At 40.3% G+C, this 26,324-nt stretch overlaps 2 protein-coding genes across 3 annotated transcripts in view; one reads left to right on the top strand and one right to left on the bottom strand.

Annotated features, from left to right (window-relative positions):
- Window positions 1-1,307, bottom strand: part of zfpm1 (zinc finger protein, FOG family member 1) — a 111,328-nt gene extending 110,021 nt beyond the window's left edge. Inside the window, exon 1 of the mRNA XM_086029245.1 lies at window positions 849-1,307. Coding sequence (XP_085885371.1) covers window positions 849-888 — 40 coding nt within the window. The 5' untranslated portion in view covers window positions 889-1,307. The remainder of the gene's footprint in view (window positions 1-848) is intronic.
- Window positions 1,308-3,008: 1,701 nt separating this feature from the next.
- Window positions 3,009-26,002, top strand: LOC147148216 (cocaine esterase-like). Of its 2 annotated transcripts, none has more exons than XM_086028952.1 (13): window positions 3,009-3,200; window positions 11,294-11,495; window positions 11,589-11,727; window positions 12,611-12,744; window positions 12,995-13,148; window positions 13,753-13,857; window positions 18,113-18,214; window positions 18,300-18,440; window positions 19,422-19,502; window positions 21,665-21,806; window positions 23,557-23,706; window positions 24,160-24,232; window positions 25,369-26,002. In XM_086028952.1, coding segments are annotated over exons 2-13 (1,410 nt in total). In that variant the 5' UTR covers window positions 3,009-3,200; window positions 11,294-11,493; the 3' UTR covers window positions 25,556-26,002. The 2 variants fall into 2 exon arrangements, with proteins under 2 accessions (XP_085885078.1, XP_085885077.1); XM_086028951.1 differs by lacking the exon at window positions 3,009-3,200 and adding an exon at window positions 8,291-8,593.
- Window positions 26,003-26,324: the final 322 nt, after the last annotated feature.

Below are 26,324 nucleotides of genomic sequence, written 5' to 3'. Positions count from 1 at the left end.
CATTTAGCCTGTTTTTTTACAGACTGAACGGATTACAATGTATTTTCCCCAATGTTGCATTCAAGGTACACATTTATTACCTGGAATAATGCAAAGTGCCACATTTAATGAACTATGAATGATAAAAACAGCAAAGCACCAAAAGCACATTTGAACCTAAATAATCGTTATTGACATAAAGGTCAAAGGTGTAAAAATGTCTAATTGTAAGCAGCAATCGGGAGGAAAGATTAGTCTATCTGATGTCCCATCTCTTGGAAAAAGAAATAGCAAAGTGAAAATCCTAGAAGGAAATGCACCGGTGGCCTTGGTGCTGCCTCAGACGGAAAGCAAAATAAAAAAAATAAAAATAAAAAAAGAGGAAAAAGTCCAATTTTAATCCTTATCAAGGCTCACATCAGATCGCTGCTTTATCTCTGTTCACATCGGCTTTCTCAAGCAACACTGACGTTTTCACAACAGAATTAAACAGGAAGTCTCGGCTACAGTTCTGGCAACCAAACAAGCATTTTGATGAGAACATTGTACTGTATTTTACTTTCTGCCTTGAGTGCAGGAATAGCGTAGTGTGACATTAAAAAAAGGGGTTAAGGGACATGTCATTTACACTGCAAGGTAAATTCAGGGAAATTTCAAACACACAAAAGATTGCCTCTCATAAAAAGGCACAATAAAAATCTGCTACTGTAGGAAACGTCTCGCGCTATAGTTGGACTTTGTCCTACTTATGAACTTTTAGGATGGAGTGGCCCCTCTGGAGAGTCACCAGCGACGTTGTTTGTCCGACAAGTTTGACTCAGAGCAAGGACCGCAAATGGCAAAACAACAAGTGATTCGGTTTGACTTACGCTTTATCTGCCGGGGCTTGCTCTGCTTTCTCCTGGACATTGTGCCTCTTCCTGGGACCAGGAGCCCAGTCGGACCGACGGAGAGGCGGAGCAGCTGGTTTCGTCTTCTCGCTTGTGCTCGTGGTCGACCCCCGCCGTTCCGCAGCTGCGACTCGTCGCTCGGGTCAGAGACTAAAATCTACATGACCCACTTGCACTTTGAGATCTCCAGCCAGGACAGCTTCCTACCTGTGGCTGCGTCCCTTTACTGTCCTCCTTGCAAACGCGTCCACAGCACCTCGCCTTGTCGAGGCTTGGCTGCTAACGTTAGTCCACGTTGTTATTCCGCGCCTCACAAGGCAACGATGGCAAATGTTGTTTGGGTTTAGATACGAACACTTCTGTGGAAGCTCGTCTAACGTTGTCCTCTGTTGGACGGCCCGCCCCCTTGTCTGTCTGTCTGCAGCGTCTCTAGCGGGGTACAGTACCAATATCCAACAACCACACAGTCAAGTCGGCGTACTACGGACTGCCCCTTATTTGTGACGTAACATATCGCACTCCTCTCCTATTGGTTCAAACTTCATACATGTTACTTTACATTTAATTACGGAACTCAAACACGCCAATTATTCATGTTGAATGTCTCTCTACAAACAAACAGTTCTTCAAATATATACGCATAGCATATTGTAGCCTAATAGTGGTAAACTCAGTGTAGTAATATCTTCAATCCAGAGTTAACCCAAATGAAGGTGTGGCCAGTTCCTTCTCCGTACAGTAACGAGCGATCTGGGAGATAGCAGTCCTTTGGTAACTAATCGTTTCGTCACCGTTTATTTCTGTTTAACATTCAATGCTGTCATCTAGTGGTCAACCTTTGGACTACGCGAGAGTCAAGTGAATATGATTTTCCGCTTCTGGACTCCACCTATAGGCTCCAAGTATAATTTACGTTCAATACTTGTAAATACGAATGAACTCCTTAGCACCGCTAAAAATCAGCCCTTGCGATCTATAGATTTGACGTAAGCCTCTTCCAACTACAATCACTTCAATATTGTTTTATCCGCTTGCTGGCAAATCCTGTGACTGGATGCCTGAGTGCAAAATGTGCTGTGGAAAAGAAAAAGATACATTCTTTAACACATTACACACCCATCCATCCATTTTCTATAGTGCTTACTCACTTGGATCGCAAGTGAGTTGCAGCCCATCCCAGCTGACTTTTGGGCAAGAGGCGGTATACGCTATCGGGACTGGTTACCATCCAGTCGCAGGGCACATAAAACAAACATTCACACTCACATTCGCACTTTATGGAATATTTAGAGTTAAACCAGTGCTTCTCAATTATTTTTTGCAAGCCCCCCATCACAGGAAAGAGAAAATATTTCGCCCCCCCACCACCACCCACATGGCTATAAATGAGATCATTATTTATAAAAATTGTATAAGTATACATAAAAAAATGTTTTTTGTAACAATAGCAAAGGCAAAAAGCAGTATAAATCAACTGTCAACAGATAATAACTTTGCCACGCAGCAACCCTGTTATACTCTAAAACAAATAAAAAAAACTTCAAGTGCATCAATGTGCCTGAAATAAAAAAAAATGTAAATCCTTATTTAAACTAGATTTTTTTTTGACCAACTGAATCATTTGATGCTAAGAAAAAATAATTCAATCAATTAATATGAAATGTAAATTGATCTGGAACAATAACACTGGAGCACCAATATATATTTCATATTTTAGTCTGAAGAAAAAAGTTATACAACAATGTGCAGATTTTTTTCTAAATAACATTAATGAAGCAATCATTAATGGCTACACTGAGCACGTTTTGCGGAGCACAGCTTTTCAAAGCGAGGTTACTGAGTAAAGACACGAGTCTTTCCTCGTCCCCCACCGTAGTCGCAGTGAAATCAAGCGCCAGATAAACTTCGTCACATTTCCTCATCTTTGCTTTCGGGAAACGTTGATTTGTCTCTTTACGTCTGTCTCTCTCTGCTTTCTTTTCGTTATTGTTAAATATCTCATGGTGTCTCTCGAGGGGTTTGTTGACAGCAATTTAAAAAGTTTTAAACTTCCGCACAGACTTTGACAATGAGGGCCACTGCACCACCTGTTATCACGGATGTGCAATTACACTTTACACGGCAAAAGCAAAGCCTGCAGTGTACCCGGGTTAGGCAAACCCTCCCCGGCATCGAATCGGGCGGCGCGCCGCACTATTTGAGAAGGACTGAGTTAAACTAACATGCATGTGTTCTGGGATAGCCGGAGAAGGTCGACCGAGATTTGACACAAAACCTCAAAAGTGTAAGGCAATGAGGCCTTGGATCTGCACTCTCTCGTACTGTGAGCAGGTATTTTTGTGACGGTCTTTATAACAAGGATTGTTCTTTTTTTTTTTTTCTCAAGTGATTTACAGCTTTCCAAGATGCAACATGATTGGCTGCTTGTAGGTTGCCAGTAACGTGTCACTCATTTGAGGAAGTTAAGGCTGAATTTAATAGCAAGCTACTGTTTTGTTCTCATCGTTGTAGGCCGGCAAGTAGTTAGAACACGTTGCTTGCACTGTTCAAATGCTTCTGAAAGTGTTTCCCAACCTTCATTGAGCCTAGTCACATTTTGAAACAAAAAAAAAATCTCATGGCATAGCACCAAAATAAATGGCACAAAAAGTGGTGGATACAAAGGTTAGCTACATTCTGCCATCTAGTGGAAGATAATTGTTCAGGTTGTTGCCGGCATAAAATATAGTTAAAGATACATTATTTTTAGTAAATAAATACGTTTTAAAAAAATAGTAAGTAAGATTGGATAACCTGATGCTATCTCACAGCACACGAATGTGCCATGACTCACTGGTTTGGACTCTTTGAATAAATAAATATAGGCCTAATGATGGGTTGTTCCTTCAATACAACATGCTGCAGAAGTCATTTAGACGTACCACTGTCAAGCATTTAAAAAAAAAAGGTATTGATGAAATGATTAGGCTGCAAATGTAACCCAATGTGAAAATGACAAATCAAATCAAATACAAATTCAGTCTTGCAACAGATAAATGTTTTCTACAGAATGCCCTAGCGTAGCCTTTTGCATTCAGCAAATTCCTCAAAATTATCATCATGAACTTTGAGAAGGCGAAAAAGCTTTGCAATATAATAACACCTATCGGTCTAGGACAGTAGTTTACAATTGGGTCTGATTTGGCCTATTTCCCTTGTAAGAGTTCATCAAGGTACAAGATGTGGAATTTGCCCAAAACAACTGCTTCAAATAAGGCCGACTTTTACTTTTAACTCAGATTTGAGTAAAAAATACAACCCAGTTTTTGCATTGTTTTGACCCAATTTGTTATATTCATTTAACCCTAAAAGTTGGGTCAAAACAAAATAGCCCATTTTTTTAAACACAGTAGGTGGGCCAAATTTAACCCAAAATTAGTTATTTTTGACCCAACTGTTTTTAAAATGTACAGTATAGGACAGGGTGCAGCAACTCAAAAGAGCCATATGAAACGCATAACCTGCTTCTATTTTTCCTAAAAGAGACAATTTTTTGGACCTAATGTCAGGGCAGGTTTCTCGCCAGGATGCGTTTTCTCTTCTTCTCAATTACAGTCTTGGGATTAGAGGGGCCAGTAAGCTATGTCTGCCATTTTATTGGTAAACACTGTTATTACACCAAATTGTGTCGCTACAGTAAAAAAAATAAAAATTCAAAAATTAATCGAGAGCCACCCCAAGTGTGGGCAAGGCCGCAGGCTGCCGGTTACCCACCCCTGGTCTAGGGACTTTGGGTGGGCTCTCCTATCATTGGGGTTCAGCCTGGAGTTCCTAAAGCCTCTGGATGTTCTGGGACCGTCTTGGTTGACACACCTCTGCAACATTGCATGCACAGTGGAGACAGTGCCTCTGGATTTGCAGACTTTGGTGGTCGTTGTAAGTGCATGACAATTTGCTTACCCAAGCTAAATATGCGTCTCATCATGTCCCTCGGGAAGAACACTGGGGGATCATATCCTTCGGGGAGTCCTGTATGAGGTGCCCTTTGAGTATGGAGTAAAGAACCCCTGATCTGGGCTGTTCGGTCCCTGTACTACTGCTGTCAGAGTTCAGTCAGCGTTTCTAGCAGTAACCTGATTTCATTTCCAGTAAGCAGGCTATCCTTCCTGTCACTGATTCAGTTAATAACATTTATGGACAGAATTTCTTAGCACAGCCGAGGTGTTACAGGGGTCCAGTTTGGTGGCCTCTTTATTGTATCTGCAAGCTGCGATCATTGAGTGGCTCACGGCAGAGTGTGAAGCGGTCGGGATAAGATTTAGCACCTCCAAATCTAAGGCCATGGTCTTTAGGTTGGAGTACCGTTTGCAGGTAAGGCGTGAGATCGTTCCCAAGCAGAGGAGTTCAAGTATCTTGGGGTCATTTTCATGAATGAGGGAAGAATTGAGCAGGAGACCGACAGGCGTACGATGCAGCGTTTGCAGACTCTGCATTGGATTGCTGTTGAAGAGTCGATTTATGTTCCCAACCTCACCTATGAGCCCTGGGTCAAGAAGGAAAGAACAAGATCAAAGCGGAAATTAATTTCCTGTGAAGGGTTTCCAAGCTGTCCCTTGGAGATAGGGTGAGAAACCTGGCCATCCAGGTGGGGCTTGGGGGTAGATGTTACTGCGAGAAGCCAAGTGTTTTGACTCGGGAAGCTGGTTAGGATGCTTCCTGGGCGCCTCCCTGGACAGATGTTACGGGCACATTGCACCAGGACCCCGCAGGCTGGGGAGAGGGAAGTCTGAGTCTCTCTGCTTAAAAGGGAAGTCAACCCAAACATATTTTTTTCAAGAATATGTTATATGCACGCCCACTAGTTGAAACAAGGCAATACGATCATCTGAAATATGAGTTAAGTTGCAAAATTCACCCGTTTTTAGCCATCTCAGAGGGCGGCCATTTTGTCACTTCTGTCGACTGAAAATGACATCACAGACCCCTGAGGGTATGTGATGTCATTTTCAGTCCAGGGGTCTGTGATGTCATTTTCAGTCGACAGAAGTGACAAAATGGCTGCCCCAAGAGATGGCTGAAAATGGGTGGATTTTGTTAACTCATATTCCACAAACGCAATATTAATCAGAATGCCGTGTTTCAACTCGTGGGCCTGCTGGGAACATATTTTTTAAAAAATGTGTTTGGTTTGATTAACAGCGGGCGTCTTATCTTCTGCAAATGCTTGTTCTTTGGAATGTGCAAAAATCAAACAGTGAAGCATTTTTTATTAGTTTACCTTTAAGTGCTCAATGTGGCACTGTCGTGGGGTACACTATATTCCACTATATGCTGATGTCTCGTGTGATATCATTCATGGCACTGGTCCATCTGTTTGAATACTGAAATGTTGAAAGTGTTGAAAGGCCAAAGAAAAACAAAAACATAGCCAGAATGAATCATTTGATACTTGGTAAACACAATCTCTTTAAAGATCCATTTCCCAATAGTCTCTGACATTGGACATCTGTACCAAACCCATGAACATGTACATGCCAAGAACCAGATCAATGTTTTGGGCATTTGTGTTTACTGAGATTCCTCCTTTCTGTACTCTGAACAAGTTTGTTTGATCGGCAACCAACTGTATCATTTCGTCACTAACAAACCGTTTGAAATACATGTAAGGCGTAAACTCAGATCTTTCTTCAATGGCTTCATCAGCAACTTTCAAAAAATGTAACTTCTGGCGGGTAAAATACTGCCTTTCTCCACCTATGCTCCTTCCTTTTCACTTTTTTCTTTGCAGATTCCTTTTTTCTTTTGGCTTGTGTCATTGTTGGACCCCCTTCTTCTGTGCTCATCTGATCACCTCTTTTATCAAACTGGGCAACTGTATGTGTCTTTCTCCTTTGTCTTTACTTTTCACTTTGCTTCTCCATGCCTTTTTGTTGTCTGTGACGTTGTTGGACCCTCTTCTTCCTCTTCATGCCCCTGGTCAGACATTCCATCTTCATCATTGCTACTTTTGGAGCTTTCTTTATAATTGGCGGTCCAATCCTTATCCAACCCTTCATCATCTGCCGACATCAACTCCTCTATGTCACTCGAATTGCCATCGAGGAAGCGGAGGACATCTTCAGCACTGTAGCACCGTTTAGCCATCTAAAGTACAGATATTTAGGTGTATTGGTTTTTGAATACACTTATGTGTATATGGTCTAATTATTACATTTTCAGCAGTAATAGGTGTAATTGACTGATTAAAACATTTTATGGTGCATGACAATGAATATGATGTAAAATGCACCAAGAAAAAAAGTTATATTGACGATTAGCCATTTCGCACCAAATTCTGTTTTTACCTGTTTAATCAAATTTGAACATACATTTTCTGTACAGTTTTACTATATACTAAAGGGCAAAAAAATGAAGTAACTATAATTTGCTTTGACAGATGATGTTCTTATGAGGACGTGTTAGTAAAAAAAATCGGAGAATGTCTCACTGAAAAAATGTCAAAACTAGTTGAAGCAGGCCATCTTGGATTGTACCTTGTACTGTGTGCAAATTGTTGTAGTGAAAAATGCATCCAGCAGGGGATAGAAGACAAGTATCAGATTGTACACGAGGGTTTTGAGGTAAAGTTTTACCACATGGTGATGCAAAATGGCTTTGAAATTCTTGTACTGTATCAAATTTGATGCGTTTGGCAATATGGGGTTCCATTTCTGTTTCCATGTTGCTTTTAATGTTTTATGTAAAGCACTTTGAATTGTCTTGTACATGATGTGTGCTATACATATAAACTTACCTTGCTGTAGCATTTAGGTCTCACTGACATGACTTGAACTTAAGTTGTATGCTAATTAAGAGACATACAGTATTTCTCCAGAAAATTATATTCAAATTCCAAATTGTATGACTTCAGGGACATTCCGCTTCCATGGTTCCACCATTAATGACAGAGGAGATTGCGCACAAAGTATAAAGATAATTTTACCCCTACATTTGTCTTTAACCAATAAGTTTAATGTGACTTTAGCAAGCATAAAAAAAATAAATAAAAAAAAGATGTATACGCATATTCGTGTGAGTATTGACACCAGGGGCGGAGCCATGGGTGGGCCTGGGTGTGCACACTGCCCACCCAATGAGATTCATGAAAAAATATAGACTTTGACATTTTTAGTAACTTATGAATTTATTTGTTTTTTTTATTTTACTGGATATTAAGAATGGCATAATTGTGGTTGTCTATTATATTCATATTCATATTATTCGGTTTGTCATTTTATTTGAATATACGATGTGTCGGGACAGAAGGATTGTGCGAAGTGAGAGAAATATTCAGGCCCACCCTGATTTTTCCAGGCCCACTCATTAGCCAAGTTCTGGCTCCGCCCCAGATTGACACTAGAGTTTTTGGACTGGTTTGGCGTGGTAACAGATTTTATTTTATGACTGCGGTCAGAGTACTGTTTGTTCATTGGAGGTCAAATCAATGTAGAATTTAGACTGTGCAGTGGTTGTGATGCTAAAGGTTGACTTGTGTGTGCGTGTGTGAGTGCACGCGTATACGTGCGCATGCGTGTACGTGTGTCTGCGTGTGTGGGAGTGTAAACGTAAGGGGCGATACAAGAGGACGAGGACAACAACAGGACAATCATTCTCAAAGTGCCTGGTTTAGGGTACATTCGGGATGAAAATAATACTGTTCATTTATCTGCTTTGTCCTGTAGCTGTGAAAGCACAGGAAACACAAGGTAAGGCAATTATTATATTTTATTTCAACACCTCAATGTTGTGCATGGTCAATGGTAAATTTCATGAAACTATAAAGTTATGTAAAAAGATCCGTTTTAACATGAAGAACATAAACCTTTGGTGTGCTTTGTTTTAGATTGCGTGTAAACGGCAAATCGTTGAACTCTGCGAGTTGGCTACTAATTGTTGGGCTTGTAAAGATACAATAAATGTGTGAATCCTGCTGTGCTTTGGAGGCAAGAATATTTTTACAATACACATTACAACATTGCAAAGAACAGTCCTGTAAATACTTTTGTCTCAGTGAAGACTGTAGCCGTCTATAGTGCTGTTAGATTATTGTATAGGATAGGATCGTTTAGTTGAGGGTCAGTTTAATAGATAGCTTAGCTAGCGGTCGCAGAAATCTGCGCAGCGGTTGAATTGGTTTTGGTAATTTCTCAGACGGACGCAGCTTGCTGCAACTAAAAACAAGCATTTTACGCCGTTGTGTGATCGAGCCGACTTGATTCGGCGTCAATCGAATCAGCACGTGAGAGGCGCAGTCCTTGACATGGCTGAATATAAGCAATTGATTTTTTGGGAGTCCATCCATGCAGGAGGTCGAAGTACGTCCCCCGCGGGTGGATGACGTAAAGTTGACAGATGTGTGAAATGGGCACTTGGAGACCAGCATCCATTCCGACCGTTCGAGTCCGTGTGTAATGTACATTACATTACATTACATTACATTTCAACACGTGTTAAATGTTTAAACTCTGCATAATGTTAAAATGGCATAAACCTTTTTGTTCTACTACAGTAGGCCTTCGGTGCTTTTAAGTACACGTCAAGTGTATTTAACACAATGTGTTTCAATTGAATCTTTCAGAACTGTTTGTATTTAAACATTAAGGTACAATTTTGATTTACCTTTCATGTGTAATACATCTAAACGAAATCCTTATTTAAATGATTTTTTCCATGTTCAAGCACAGTGTTAACATTCAAACGTGCATACTGTTACATTGGCTTACAATAATACTAATCATAACTTTTAAAATAAAAACCTCTGCCTTTATGAAAATGTAGGCGTACTATGTTATTGCATTACAATGTTGATCATTAGGGTGGTACTTGTAGAGTATCTTTTTTAATTTTATTTTATTTACTCGTAAAAAGTTTGAGAACTACAGTTCTGAATGATTACAAACTTGATACTGCCTTAACATATTTTTCAGGACTGCAAAGTTTTTGTCAGCTTTGGTTGGTGAACTTATTTGTTTTAAATTTGAAATAGTTTTGAATGATTGACGTGCAGTTATTTGGTTTGAGGATTGGGACCCTGTCGGGGGCGTTTGTCTTCAGAATAAAAGGCATGATGCAACCTCTAGTGCAGGGGTGTCAAACTCAACTTATTTGGCAGCCGCTCAAGATAATGTCCGGGCCGCATCAAGTAGTCCACAAAAAAATGGGTTCAAGTAATAAAAAAAAAGTACAAGAAATCCAACCTTCTCAATAACAGTTCATAACATTAATGGTACTTCAGAACGGGAACACAATTGGTGACTTGGTTATTTCTCTCATCTCTCTGGTACTTTACATACTTCTCTGCATGTCTAGTTGAGTAATGACATCTGATTTCGTTAGTACCACAACTTTCTCTGCATTCCAGTCGTGTCGGGGTTGCCATGTGCTCAGCAAAAAAAGAAAAACTACTTTATCTCCTGTTTTTCTTGAAATTGTCTGTTCTCGTCGCCAACCTTTGTCGTCACAGCAGGTTTTAAAACACATGACTGGGACACAGGACATCTTTTCTTTCCACTTAGTGTTTCTTTAGAATGAGGTTTCACCGAAAGCTGTTATGAGCCAGCAATCGTCGCCCAAAGTGATAAAAGCAACAACAAAAACACAAAATGACCAAGGCCACGAAAACGGCAAAAAGCAAAAAAGGTGGTAGCCACACTAACATGAAACTTGATGTCAAGCAGGGGGCAGAGAAACATCATCCTGCAGGCCGCTAATGGTCCCCGGGCTGAGTTTGAGACCCCTGCTCTAGTCGGAACATAGAAAGACATAAATTGAGAACGTGCGGTAGTCTCTGTCCGAGTCATGTGTCCTTATGTCCTTAGGCAAGACACTTCACCCACCTTGCTTCCAGTGCCACTCACACTGGTTGTAGGCTGGGTGTGAATGTTTGGTGGTTGGTCGGAAGGGACGATTCCTCACACTGGCAGCCACGCTTCCGTCAGTATGACCGAGGGCAGCTGTGGCTAGCGAATGCAGTTTACAACCGCCGATGTATGAGTGCGGACCTGCCCAGAATATGTTGAAGGTCACAGATTGACACTTTGCCACATATTCTGTAAACAGCAAATCGCACAGCAGATGTTAATCAGTTTACAGAACCCCCTCTCTGAGGTCTGATGAGATGATGACAAAGTCAATCACCCATCCGGTGAAAAAAAATCGAATAACTTCAAGCCTGACCACTTCATTTCCACAAATGAAAATACTATTTTCTAGCCCCTGGTGTTGAATTGCAAAGTAAAGCCACACGTTATCATGCTCATATGGGCCAGATGGGGATAGAGGAAGGGGCGTTAACCATCAAAGTACTGCGTGATGGATGAATGGACGGAGACAGATTGCTGGATGGGCAGGCAGACAGATAGTAATTGTGCATTTCAAACAAGATTAACTGTCTTTTACATCTTTAGGGAGGAGCATTGACCCAGTGATTTCACTGACAAATGGCCAAATCAGAGGAGAAATTGTGTCTGTGAAAGGGACAGAGATAAAAGTGAAGCAGTTCCTGGGAATACCTTTTGCCCGCCCTCCAGTGGGGCACCTCCGACTGGCTGCTCCCAAAGATGCCGAGCATTGGGAGGGGGTCAGAGATGTCACACGCCAGCCTCCTATGTAAGATTGATTGACCACTGAATCATGAATGGACAAAGAACATGACAAGATATTACAGCTTTCATCATGACTTTCTCTTCTTTTTATCCTCAGGTGTATTCAGGACTTGGATATAGTTGTGAATGTTTCCAGAATGATGTCGATAGAATACACTCCACCAGAAATTTCAGAGGACTGTCTGTATCTGAATGTATACACTCAAGCTGAGGCAAAAAGAGGTGAAAAACTGCCGGTAGGTTTATGACACTGCACATACTGTATGCTCAGTACAATCCAGTTCAAAAGTATTGAAAAAGAGCATTTTCCTTTTATTTTATTTTCATGTGTTTTTTTCTAGGTCTGATATGCAAATTGCAACATGACATTTTTGTTCTAATTGTTTTTGTTTTAATGTTTGCAAAAGCATATATATAAGGACATGTGACTTAAAGGAGTGTTACAGTATCTTTTTGCCCAGGTATGTCCCAGTACATTGATGCAGTGCTAAATGTCTAAGTTCAGTTTCAGATTTTCGGTTTTCCTGCTAAGATTGCATTTACATACTAGTTACAAGTGTAACCAACATAAAAACCATATGGAGGAGAGGTTGTAGTAATATTTGTGCAAATCAGAGCCATTGCACAAACATTACTGGAGAACCAGAGTCCAACCATTAGTTGATGCAATACAGGAGCTGTTGATGACTACAAACACTGTGAGAGCTGGCCCTCATGACATCAGCAACAACATCCTGAAGGCAAGAGGGAAGGCATCGCCATCAACTGTTTGTTGAAGGCTTCAAGAAAAAAAGTACTAAAGCTATAACAGAGGATGCAAAGTACACGTTTTCCAGAACAATACTAAGCTCAAGCTCAAATTTGCCCAAAAGTACAGCGATAATCATCACAAATTCTCTGAGAAAGTCCTATGGACAGATAAGTCAAAGATTTTTTATCTTTTTTTTAAATACCGGTGTTTAAAAAAAAATTGTTTCGAGCCGTTTTTGACACCGAAAAATCACGGTACGGGACTGGTACCGGTATCCCATGCAACAGTAATTGTAGTTATAACTATGCTTGCTGAATGTAAATAAAGAAATACATAATACGTAATAAACTGTGTCCTGTGATTGTCAGGTAATGGTGTGGCTCCATGGAGGAGGTCTGGTAATGGGCGCTGCCTCTCAGTATGATGGTGCGCCATTGACTGCTTATGAAAATATAGTGGTGGTTATCGTTCAGTATCGCCTCGGCATTCTGGGATTCCTGGGGTAAGACACCATATTGTTCACCACCTGTGGTCAAAAACACTTACTTAATGAATTACATCACAGAGATATTATGCCTCGTTCATTTGTATACATTACACATGTATTTTTCTGTAATTATGTGTAAGACATGAATGTAAAATGACAAAGTCATGTTCTAAAAGGGCATTGTAAGTGTTTGTTGGTTGTTAATGTTTTAAGATTTTTTTGGTGGTGAAATTACCTGAATAAAGGCCACACTGCATTCCAATAGCACTGGGGATGAACATCTTCGGGGGAACTGGGGTTTCTTGGATCAGTTGGCTGCTCTGAGGTGGGTGCAGGAAAATATTGAAGCCTTTGGTGGTGATCCCCAAGCTGTTACCATCGCTGGAGAATCTGCAGGTGGCATCAGTGCATCTATACTGGTAAAGAAAATGAATCACAAACTGAAAATTACATACTGTATATAATGTTATATATATAGTATAATTTGTTGTTGATTAACATATACAGGTAGTGTCTACAAAATATCAACCAATTTCTACTTTAGAGCTAGTATTATTTTTTTGCAGGGATGGGCATTTTACTAAATTTTGCTGATCCGTCATTCATCATCCGTCAATGGCCTGGATACCCGTCCGTCATTCGTCAGTCCGGCATTTTTCATGACAAACCGAATTGTAATCGTCAGTTGGTTAGTCCGTCAGAAGTCATTCGGTCCCCCCAAAAAACACCAGCAAAATGGGCATCTGTCATTGACGGACTGACGAACGCAGTTAATGACGATTACTCTGACAGGCGAAAATCCACTTCCATCAGTGCTAAATCCGTCATTTTTAAACAGTGTCCTGTCAATCGTCAGCAAAACGGGAGTCTGTCAGTGACTGACTGGTCCGTCACTCTGACAGAATGCCTGCCTCTGTTTTTTTGTATACATACCGTATACAATATACGTACTATATGTATGTAAATGTACAGTTTATTTATGTACTGTTTATTGATTTAATCCAATATGTTATATTTCCTCAGACTCTGTCTCCACAAGCCAAAGGATTGTTCCAAAGGGCAATTTTTCAAAGTGGAGTTGCAACAGTTGGAACCTACATTACCAGCCATCCATCGGGTCTTGTCAAGGTATGTGCCCTAAATCACTTAGGACTAACTTTTTACTGGTGTGTCAGTGACTCAAATACGTAAGATCTTGGTTTGATTAGCATTGGGTTGAACGTTTTAATCATACTGCAGACCAAAAGTATGAACATTATTATGGCCTGCTTAAATCACAAGCATGCTCAGGGGGACACTGTTGGCCTGAATGCTCACTCAGACATCTCTTCCTGCATGCCTACTGAACCCATTTATGTGTTGGATCACTTTGGCTGGATTCAATTTATTTTGTTCATTGACATACATTTAAATTCGAATGCAGGCTTTGGGGTACATAAACCACTGTAAACCTTCGGCTGGCCCCAAGTCCAGGGAAATGCAGAGGGTTGCGCCAGGAAGGCCATCCATCTTAAAACTTTGCCAAATAAATCTGATGTGATATGGTGTATGATATATATCATCTTAAGAAATACATACCAGATCACCCGTGACCTGGGGTAACAACAACCACCACCAGCAAGGTTAAGCAGAAGCCGGTGGAAATTCAACTACAGTGGGTCGAAGACCAAGGAGAGGTTGATAGCAGGTTCAAAGGCAGAAAGAGAAGAGGAACATACAGAGCCTAGACCTGAAAGTGGTGACTTTGGATGTTAGGACAGGAAAAACTAAGGAGATGGTTGACTGATGATCATTAGGAGAAAGGTAGATAGACGTATTGTGTGTCCAAGAGACCAGATGGACAGGCAGTAAGGCTAGAAGCTAAGGTGCATGGTTCAAATTATTTTACCATGGTGTAGATGGGAAGAGAAATGAGGTAGGGGTTATCTGCAAGCAAGTGTTAAGAATGTCTTGGAGGTGAAAAAAAGAGTCAGATCGAGTGATCAGGCTGAAACTTGAACTCGAGGGTGTTAAAGTATGTTTAATGTAATTACCGGTTGTTGTCATGCCCCACAGGCAGAGTGTGAAAGAGAACAAAAGGAATATTCTGTGAGGAGCTAGAGAAAGTACGTAGTTCTGAGCATCCCAGGTGGCGAGAGACTCTGGATTGGTGCACATTGTAATGGATATGTTGGTGAAGGAAACGGAGGTGATGAAGAAGTGATGGGTAAATGTGTTATCAAGGGAAGAAACTTGGAGGCACAGATGGTGGTAGACTTTGCCAAATGGATGGAAGTGGCTGTGGCGAGCAGTTTCTTCCAGAAGAGGATGGAACATTGTTCACAGATGACACTTTGATCTATCTGCTGTGAAAGTAGGGAGGAGGTGGAGGAACATTTAGAGAAATGGAGGCATCCACTGGAAAAGAGAGGGATGGAGATTATTAAAAGACAAAATATACAAAGTATGTATGTGAATGAGAGGGGTGGAGGAGGAAGAGTTGGGCTACTGGGAGAAGAAATAGCAAGTGTGGAGGACAAGGACGTAAGAAACCGGATCCAAAGCAGGATGGAATCAGGTAAGTTATGTGATAGAAGAGTCACTGGATGAAGGGGAACATTTATAAAATTGTGCTGAGGCCAGCCATGATCAATCAATCAATCAATCCTTTATTTAATATAGTACTTTTCATACTTTCAAAAGCAACACAAAGTGCTTCACACAACAAATGTTAAAAGACATGAATTCCTTCCCACTGGCAGTCTGTGGACCCTTGTGATACCCAACAACTCAGGGTTGAAGTAGGTGAAGTTTAAAAGATTGTTCAATTTACATAGCATGGCAGCCGTGGCAAGGCTGAGCACAGAGTGGACTGAAGAAGACGCGCCATCCCGGAGGGGTGTCAGCAGCTGGAGCCATCCATGGTGACATAAATTCTCTGCCAGGGAGGTAGATTTTAAACCAGTTGAAAACTGTACATGAGAGTTCGATCGTATTAACCAAACTGGAATTGTCTGTCGGTCAGTCCGTCATTTTATTTTAACCGCGCTTCTGTCAGTAAACAAAGCACATGCCACTCCACGATGATGCGCACGTTCAAGACAGCCCCAGTGTTTGATGAGGTCTTAGCTCACTCTCACGCCGAGGCTGTGCGGTGTCGGGACAACTTACGCACTACTTGGGAGGCAACCCATGACACGACATGAAGATCGACTCAGGCTGGACGGACAGTAAGAGGCTAATGTCGTTGTGCTAACGCTTTTTGTTTTAACGGCCTGAAGCTAGTTGTTGATATTAGCCGTGCCGTTATCCTACTGTTAGCCGGGGAGGAAAGGGGGGGAATAAAGATCCATGCTTGCCTCGTCTGCCTCCTGAGAGTTGACACGACAAGTTTAGCGTCACTAAATGTTCGAAATATAAGCAGTCGGGGTTCGTGTGCGCATTCATGCTCTTGTCCGCTTCAGCCTGTGTAAGTGGAGGAACGATCGCCACGGTATTTTTGATTTTGTTGAGGTGATCATGACGAGATCATGTTTTATGTCAATAAATCCAAACTATTACTACTATTGTGCAGAACACTTTTATACTTTCACAGATTGAAGTGGAAAAGCGTAGTAATATGCATTTGCAATTTGGTGATCGGTCGCCGTTTTAGACAACAGAACTGACAAAGCGAGCAATATTACCACGCTTGCCTCCCTCCCGTGATGGAGACCGCTGAGACCGAAAAAATAACAAGCCGAGCTCCAAAAGGGGGCGGGCCAATTTGTCGTTAATCTAATCACAAAAAAAGCCCTTAAATCACTACAGAGTCTTTTTTTTGGGGGGGGGGGGGCTTTTTAGTCCTGACGTCATTTATACATGCAAACCTATTATATAAATGCCAATGTTAAGCTCATCCAAGTGTCTTCAATGTTAGTTCTTTGACTTGTCTCTTCTTCTTCTTCTTCTTCTTCTGTCTTCTTCTTTTTCCGTCTTCTTCTTTCTTCTGTCTTCTTTTGTCTTCTGTCTTCTTTTTTTCTTCTGTCTTCTTCTTTCCTCTGTCTTCTTTCTTCTGTCTTCTTTCTTCTGTCTTCTTCTGTCTTTTAACAGTTGGCAAACAACTTTTGGTGCATTACTGCCCCCTTCTGAAATGGATTGTTGTGCTGGCTGCAAAATACAGTTTCACAACTTCCTAACCCCACTCTTTCCAAAATTAAAAATAGAAATGTCAAACTTAACTCACAAGAAGTTCTCTGTTGTCAAAGCTACTTTATTACCTCTGAGCTCATAATTAGCACTTGCCTTACAGCCCGCCTAACTCATGATTCTCTCTTTGGTGCATACCCCAACCTACTGTACATAAACAGTCAATGCAGTCTACTCCAGAAGACTACCAGCTGCCTCATAACAAACACCTGACACAGGCGGGTCGTGTTTCCATTTCTCATCAGCAAAACGGGAAGATGGACCAGTCCGTCAATCGACGGAAAGCCCACCTTGTGCGACCTGTTTAAAAAGAATATTGTGGTCTGCTGTATCACAGTCTGCACATCAATCTACTAAGACTATGGCGAATAGTTTTCTCATGCCCATATTACTGTTTTTCTTGCATTTAAAACATGGATCAGTCCTGTGGTCCTGTGGTTTGTCCTAAACACTGATTGAATTGTTTCGTGCAGACCATTGTTATTCAGGAAATCGTTTAACTGGTTAAAACAATCTTCTCTAAAATTTTACTTAAAAAAGGCTCTGCAGTGTCTAAATTATTTCTCTTCAGACAATGGGCGTCTTAAAGTGGAAATCAACCCAAACATATATTTTCTAAGTATAGTTCAGGCCCACTAGTTGAAACACAGCATTCTGATTGATATTGCGTTTGTGGAATATGCGTGAAGCAGCAAAATCCACACCTTTGTCCGCCCCCCAGAAATGGCTGGGGCAAATTTAGAGAAAGACGACTTTTGGACATGTCAACACGATGGAGAGTGAGTATATATATATTCACTTAACCGACCATGTATGTTTTGGGAATATGGGAGGAAACCAGAGTACCCAGAGAAAGCCCACGCATGCATGGGGAGACCATGCAAACACCCCACAGGAAGGCCGGAGCCCGGATTGGAATCCACAACCTCAGACTACGTGAACTATGAACTGGAGCTGGCGTGATTAAAGCTGCCAATAAGAAGACAAGTTAGAAATATTGGGGACAGATTCAATTACGCTAAAGTGCCCGCAGAGGGAGACAAAACATCATAAATACAAGTCAGCACTAACAAGCCATGACAGTAATGTGTTAATAATTTCACACAAGTCACTCCAGAGTATAAATCGCACCCCTGGCCAAACTATGGGAAAAACTGCGATTTATAGTCCAGAAAATACGGTAATCTATGCAATTCACTGTTTCCTTTCAATCAAGATTGTAGCCAACCTGACTGGATGTGATGACAGCACATCACAGGAACTGGTTCAGTGCTTGAGAAGAAAGAGGAAAGACGAATTAGTTGATGCAACTAAAAAGGTAAACGGAATGCATTCAGTATGTAAAAGCAAAAGTTCTATTTGAATGGACTGGATTGATTTATGTTTTTCATGGTTGTGTTAAGATGAAAATTTACCTGGGAGGTGTGGTAGATGGTGTCTTTCTAACTGGTACTGCAGAGGAGCTTCTAAAGAGAAAAGAAGTTGTGCCAGTTCCTGTTATGATTGGAATAACCAACCACGAGTTTGGGTGGATTCTGCCTCAGGTAATAGATTTAATTCCACATAACAAAATATATGTGTCCTCAATAATAAGTGCATTTATCTAATAATTAGTGTTGTTCCGATGCCATTTTTTGGCCCCGATACCGATTCCAATACCCAGCTGTGCGGTATCGCCCGATGCCGATACTATACCGATACCAGACTTTTGAAAGAAAAAAAAAAGATATATATGAGCATTTTTTTCTTGTAATTCTAAAGAACTGCATACTCACTTGGATGTAAAACCATTGCTATCATGGCTTGGTCAGACTTAAAAACCTTTGTGAAACAGGAAAAAATAAGAAATAATATACACGAGGTATCTTTGAGAGAGATTGTGTCGGATTAATTACAAAAGCTATAGGACTTTATTATAAAAGTTTGTTTTGAGTATTAGTGACCCATCGCAACAACTTCCGCTCCCAAATCCACTTTCAAAACCAAAAACAAGCAGAAGAAAAATCAAACAAGTTCAACTCCAAAATCCAAAATTGAGTTTGTTGTTGCGGTCCATTCCCCTTGTTCATGCTCGCTGCCGCCGCCGCCGCAAGCTCTTGGTGCTTGTTCACATGTTTCTTCCTCAAATGTTTTATCAGGTTTGACGTATTGAACCTGGCCACTTTGGTTCCGCCTCTTGCAACATTCGCTCTAGCTGGAGTTTCTATGTTGAAGTAGTTACATATCGCCGACATTATATCTCCAGTACCCCACTACCGCCTCCACACACACATGATAAAGCAGCAGGGAGCAAGATACAAAGCGCTGCATTCAACGTTCTTTACTAGTACAGCCTTGGGAAATGGCATCGGCACGTTATTTGTAAGTACTCGCAGATGCCGATACCAGTGTTTTAATGTGGTATCGGGATACTTACCGATACTAGTATCGGTATCGGAACAACACTACTAATAATATCTATATATATAATATATAATGTCAAAGAAATTGTTTGAATTCGAACACTGTGTTATTGTGGTTTGCAGAGTTTTGCACTTCCTGGCTGGGAGAACGGTATGAGCAGAGCGTCTGTGCTGGCAATGGTGAACATGTTCAATCCTGAAGGGGTGAGCTCCTTGAAATTTGCTATAAAAATTTCGATGATAGAAATGGGTATTTTTCTGGCACCGCTTCTTGAAGAGTTCTTAAAAAGCTTTTCTTAATTAATACTGCACTTTAATTCCTTATTAAGAACACCCAAAACCTAAACCTAACCATAACACATTATATACCATGGTTGCGCAATGGTATTAGAAGAGCTAAAAATTGGACTATACATACACACATACACAGTAAATTCCGTAGAGTATATTTTACTCTATAAATATATATGTACAAACATATGTCGTACTTCGCTTTAATAAAGTATTTGCATAAGAAAATCAATCCTCTTATTCATGTTAAGGGTATTAAAATTCAAGAAAATAATGGAACAGAAAAATCAAGGGATTTTTTACAATAAATAAAATATGCGATTAACTATGAGTTAACTATGAAAAAATGCGATTAACTAAGATTAAAAATTTTAATCGCTTGACAGCACTAACATATACATATATATGTATAAGCATCAGCTTCAGCAGGGAAGCCCAGACTTTCCTCTTCGCAGCAACGTCTTCCAGCTCTTCCCCAAGAAGTTCTTTATTCTTCATGTATTTTAAAAAGAACAAACCGAACCGAAATGTGATTTAGCGTACCGTTACACCCCTAAAATATATATATATATATATATATATATATATATATATATATATATATATATATATATATATAATCACACACACACACACACGCAGTGGGTACGGAAAGTATTCAGACCCCTTGAAATGTTTCACTTTGTGAGTTATTGCGAACTACATTGACTCCAATTGGAACGCGCCGCCAGAAACGCTCTGTGAAAACGTAGCATGAATGCAGCATAAAGCGTTGACTTCCCCACCTTCCCCTTTGGTTCATGTTCTCTCTCAGAAGTGGTTTTGCCTGGCGATTTGTAAAGAACTGATTTAATAACGTGGCGACTGTCGATACATTACGGTCATATTCTTTGGCGAGATCGACCAAACGCATCCCTCTTTCATACTTTTCTATTATCTCTTGTTTTGTTTGTATGGACAAAAAAAATCCTATTTCCTTCTTTTTTTTCTTTTCCTCATTTCTCCATCACTTCCTTGGGGTCCTTAGCGAATACTCACGTTAAACTATCGGAACACCTCATGGCCCAAGGGGCGAATGACGACGCTGCATAGACATATCTATCACATATCTATCTATCTACCTGTCTATCTACACACATAGAGACATACGGTAGAATTCCCTCTTAGCCAATGGAATGCCATGAAGATGCTAGGTAATAGCCATTGGCAGAGCAGCTATGAGTATGTTGTGCTCAGTAAACTCTGGAGCTGCGAGTAGCAGCCCATACTTTTACCTTTCGGATCCTGAAATTTCTTTCATAACAAGAGGCAATATTTTCCTATTTTCAAGTTTCGTAACTTTAAAATGTCATATTAAGATACGTTCGTAAGTAGAGGTGTGAAAAGGTGTGAAGTAGAGGTGTGTCTGGGCAAGATTAAGTATTCCATGAAAAATTTGTTAAAATATTTTTAAAAAGTACAACTAATCCAACCTTCTCAATGTCGCATGTCTACTAGATCAATGACGTCTGATTTCTCGAGCACCACAACTTTTAACAGGGTAACAGGGTAGCTTTTCCTTCCATTTGGTGTCACTTCAGAATGACGTTTCCCTGAAAGCTGTCATGAGCTTTGATTTAAAAAACACACACACAAAACACCAAGGGCAACGACATGGAAAAAAAGGTTGGGGCCGTACTAAGATTAAACTTTGACGTCAGGTAGGGGGTAGCAAAATATCATCCTACAATGCAAATGCCAATCGGCTGTGAGTTTGAGACCCCTGCTTTAGGTTCATGTCTGGCATCGTCTATAGTAGTTGATGGCGCTTGTTAGGCATCAGTTTGTGATCGAGGGGATATGAAATTCAAAAAAGGTCCTTCTGCACCCACCTGCAGAATCCAGAATAGAAAATGAAAAACTAAAAAAGCATCAATGTACAAACAGCCTGTTCTTTTTTTTTTTTTTTTACTTTGTTTTATTTGAATTGACTTTACTTAACATTGATTTTAAGCTACCATGATCTTGTTGTTGTACATTATAAATTAGAGACATAAATGCAAACGCTAATGAACTAACCATTACTTCTGGTTTAGGCCTCTTTAGCCAACGGTCTCATTGTGGACGAATACCTTAAAACTGCCAAAACTCCACATGCCATACGAGACGGATTCACTGAACTCATGGGAGACCTCCTGATGACACTACCTGTTGTCAAAGTGACAGACTACCTCACAGGTTAGAAATGTATTTATTTATATGTATGTGACTTGTATCTCATCTGCACATGCATGAGAATCAAGTTTTCTAAAAATGTGGCTACCAAACAAATGAGCGGTAATTCAAATTTGTTATGCTCATAAAAAGGGTATGCCTAAATGTACACCGTAAAGCTTGCAGGTATTGTTTAAAAGGCTATAAAGGCCAGAGACGGCATTTCGTCCCAGGGACGGAACGGTCCATCTGTCCGTCCAAGACGGCCGCCATTTGGGGGACAGGGAACGGAGGATGAGTTTTTTTTTTTTAAAAAGGACCGACTATACAACGACAGAGGTGGGTTTTTGTCCGTTCCTTTAATCGTCCCTAACCATTTCAAGTACTGATGGACGTGTTGTGTAGGGTTCTTTTAAAAAGAAAGATCTTCTGCGTTACCACAGAGCTGCCTTTATTAACTGACTGCAGAAACGTTGTAGAGCCTTTTTTTTCTTTTTCATGTGCGTTGCCTGCAGTATCGTTGTACTCACAGGCATAGTCTGCCCTCTTGTGGTTCAACACATGATACATAATACAATACCATGGATTACACTACAGGACGCCCATTTCACTGACGACAGAAACACGCCCAGCCTGTCTTGCGTTTGTAATCCGCCGATACACTACTTCAGACCGAATGTGAACTATCACGACGCACCGCTTGTGTCGTGCATGTTCACCATGTTTGTATGCGGAAGGGATTGACTTCACTTTACTTCAGGCGGACAAGGGGAGGAGCACTCATCCTCCGTCAAAAAACGTTTACACATCGCCCACTCAGTCTGGAGACCGATGGTGGTTGTGTTGTCTTGGTTGACACTTAAACAGTTGTAAACAATTCAATCCACTCACAAAATACAAAATATTTTATGAATAAGGATGGAGGGACGATGATGGAAGGGTGCCCAGGTCACGCACAAAGGATGACCTGGCAAAATAGGGTAAAGTGCCCATCTCTTTGATAAAGGCTTTGACAAAACGACAGGTGCACTTTGTGCCCTGTTTAACTGCTCTAATGGAATTTATAGGCTTGAACTTTGGCAGGAAAAACATAATTGCAAAGCTCCAACAAGTTCAGCCAAAGACAGAAAGAAGAAATGCGGTTGTAAACCTTCATTTATGCTTCACAATTTTCCTACAGAAAAACAAGATCCAGACAGATGTAAAAGACGGACTGAAATTGAAAACTTCTTAAATACATTTATTTTGTCAATACCTTCAGACGGAGGCTAAGTATGGTAAGATAGCTAGCAGACAGTGAAATTTATGGAGATACAGAACGTGGAATCAGCCCAACAGAAATCATTTTGGAGTCACTGTCACTTTTTAGATTGAGAAACATTTCCACATTCCAGGTGTTAAATATCATTATAGCATATCATATTGACGATTGATTCGTCACAACACAACACATTCAATCAGTACTTGACCCAGTTAGGGATGAATAGAGGGACGGACAAAAACCCGTCCACAAAATGGGGGTTGTACCGAGCAACATTTACAGTATGCCTTTATGTCTAACTATTTTCAAGCTCCAACCTTTTGAAATAGTGGTACCAAAACTGAATATTTTATTGAAAAAACTCTGGTGCCTAAAGGGTTAAGATAACATACTTCAGGCATGCCTCTTATGTAAAAAGGTGAAGACAAACAGCAATGCTGAATTTGTTTAGCTGCATCCTTTAATTGACCTTGTTCATCCATCCCTTGTATTTAAGTTGTCTTTTATGTTTAGATGCGGGCAATCCAGTTTACATGTATGAATTCCGATATCGTGCTGATATGCACAAAGACTCCAGGCCCACTTTTGTGAAGGCAGATCATGGTGATGATGTTGGCTTTGTGTTTGGTGGATGTTTCTGGACTGGAATTGTAAAAGTCATTGGTATGTTGCATATTATTTACTATACTATACTATACTATATACTATACTATATTATACTGTACTACAGGCTAAGTGGTGAAAAGTATAATGCAAGGGCCTTTTGGTGTCATGAATGAATGAAGTGATTATGAGGTGCCGTAGAGGCCAAAAATAACATTTACCTCTCACATTAACCCAAAAACCTCTTACTTTTTAGTGTGTGAGAGGGATGTTTTTTGTGTGAATCTGAGTTTTGGGGGTTTTTTTCTCAAGTTTTTTGCTGTATTTTAGAGGGTTTTTTTGGGGGTTTTTTTTAGGTGCGAATGAGAGTTATTTTAGTTTATGTGACAGGGTTTTGTGTGAGAGGGTTTTGCGGTGAGTAGGAGAATAGGTTTTTTTTGGAAAGTGAGTTGTAAATATTATTTTCGATCGTTGTGCGTTTGACTTATCTGATTCCCTTGGATGTAATTTCAGGAAACATTACCAAAGAGGATGAGCGACAGTGTTTAACTATAATGAAATACTGGGCTAATTTCATCCGAGCTGGGTAAGTAGGAATGAGAAAGCTAAATAGCTTCCCACCTATCCATTTATTTATCTAGCTACCATTATTCTTATGGTAACAATTTATTGGGAGTGTGTATCTATTACCACACAGGAACGTCCAAACAGAAAAAAAAAAAAAAAAACATGCATAGATTCAAGAGAAACATTCACACTAAAGTGATGAACAGGGGCATAGCCAGAACTTTTTCAGTGAGGTGACACAACATTTCACTGAGGGCAGCCACATGGGCAGGTGATTCATGCATATGTTCCTCTCTGTAACTGAGAAGTCATTGTTTATGATACCACCCACAGTCAGGGTTTCATGAAATAAAATACTCAAATATACAGAACCTTGTCCAAAACACTCATAATACAAACAGGAAAAAGTCTAAAAGTAAAAACCAACATCCTGCTGAGCTTAATTTACTATATTTTTTTCTTTGCCATTGCTTTGGTTTTGTGTACTAATCTCATAGTTTACTTCTATCTCATGCACTGATTCGTTACCTAACAGCCAATCAGATTGATCAATTGTCATCGATGCCATTTTGCATATTGATGGCTTGTTCATTCACATCATATCTAAAGGGCACAATGACACAAATATCTCTTAAGTCTTCACAATTCTAAACATTGCTTTTTACTTAGGTTTCTTCCCACTTGTATTACGAGTGTGCTGGGTAAGATTAGTATATGTGTGCATTTAATTTCATGAGATCTGTCTGTGGATGGTGTGATAAACAATGACTTTTCGGCCATGTTGGTTGCTTGGTATGTTGTGAAAGTAATGCTTTTGGTGTGGCGTTGACTGACAGAATCAAATGTTTACTAAAGACAGATTCTTTTACAATTTTCAAACCAATTGTAAATATACGCTTTAAATATGCAATTAATACAAATGTATTATACCAGAGTATTAGGGGATCTAACAATACTGCATTTCTGTGAAAATGGCAGGAAATTCACAGATATCAAAATCTTTCTCTGGTGACCAAAGAGTGAGGCCACCATGTAGTTTCATCCCTGAAATTATTTGTAATTAAATAAATAAATAAACGGTACATTGACTATGACTGGCTATGACATTGCAATGACTGTTTTTTTTCTCCTTTCTCTTTCTATGTTTCTCCTCAGCTCACCCAATGGCCCAGGCCTGGTCGCTTGGCCTCAGTACGACAAGCAGAAGCAGGAGTACATGGAGCTTGACGTGAAACAAACTGTAAGACAGAAACTGAAGAAGGACAGAGTCCATTTTGCAACTGTCACTCTCCCTCAGAAAGTGGAAATGCTAGCAGCAGCAGCAGCCATATCTGGAAACTGAACTCTAAAAATGGTTGCTTGGTGTCCATTATGGCTACTTCAAGGATAGAGATCGTTTTACACTTCCGTACTGAAAATAAGTGGCATGACCACTTGTGACCTTAGAGTAATGATTACAGTAGTACAGTACGTTCAATTGTCTCCACAGTATTCAAGTATGTATAAAAATAAATAAAAAATTAAAAAAACGGCATGTTGCTGTACATTTCATAATAATGGATGCTATCAATGAGAATCATTCTAGGCTTGTACATTTTTGTCTTTGATGTTTGGCGTTGTGTTGAATGGCCATTACAGGGCAAAAAAGTGATGACATCTGTAACGTGACTGTAGAGATTTGTTTATAAATACATTATGTGTGCTTAAACAGAATTGCTGAAAATGTGCAACTGACTGAGAACTATGTAGTATTGAATTGTGGAGCTATAGCATTAAACTGTTTTCATCATTTCAGTTTTCCTGACTTTTTGGGCATGGCCAAATTGACACCCAGTGACGCATTTGGGCAACTAGCATTAGTCGGCCCTCGTCCCCCATTATATATAATTATGAGTTTCATAGTTATTACTACTAGGCCCATTTCTACCACTACAACATGCAGTCAGCTAGCTAGCAATGCCTACATCCCGAAAATTCATCTTCAGTTGTTTAAATTCCAAAGTGAGGAGGTGATGCAGGCTGTCCACCAGCCGAGAGGAAAACAATTAGCTTGTGAACTAGCTGGTAGCCAGTGTCTCTTGTTGCGGTGTGGAAAGCCTGGTGACAACATG

This window comes from Filicampus tigris, chromosome 4 (genome assembly GCF_054856515.1).
Source record: "Filicampus tigris isolate MCC_2025a chromosome 4, RoL_Ftig_1.0, whole genome shotgun sequence".
NCBI classification, from domain to species: domain Eukaryota; kingdom Metazoa; phylum Chordata; class Actinopteri; order Syngnathiformes; family Syngnathidae; genus Filicampus; species Filicampus tigris.
The sequence above is the reverse complement of the archived record's forward strand: the minus strand, read 5'-3'. Positions and strand labels throughout refer to the sequence as shown.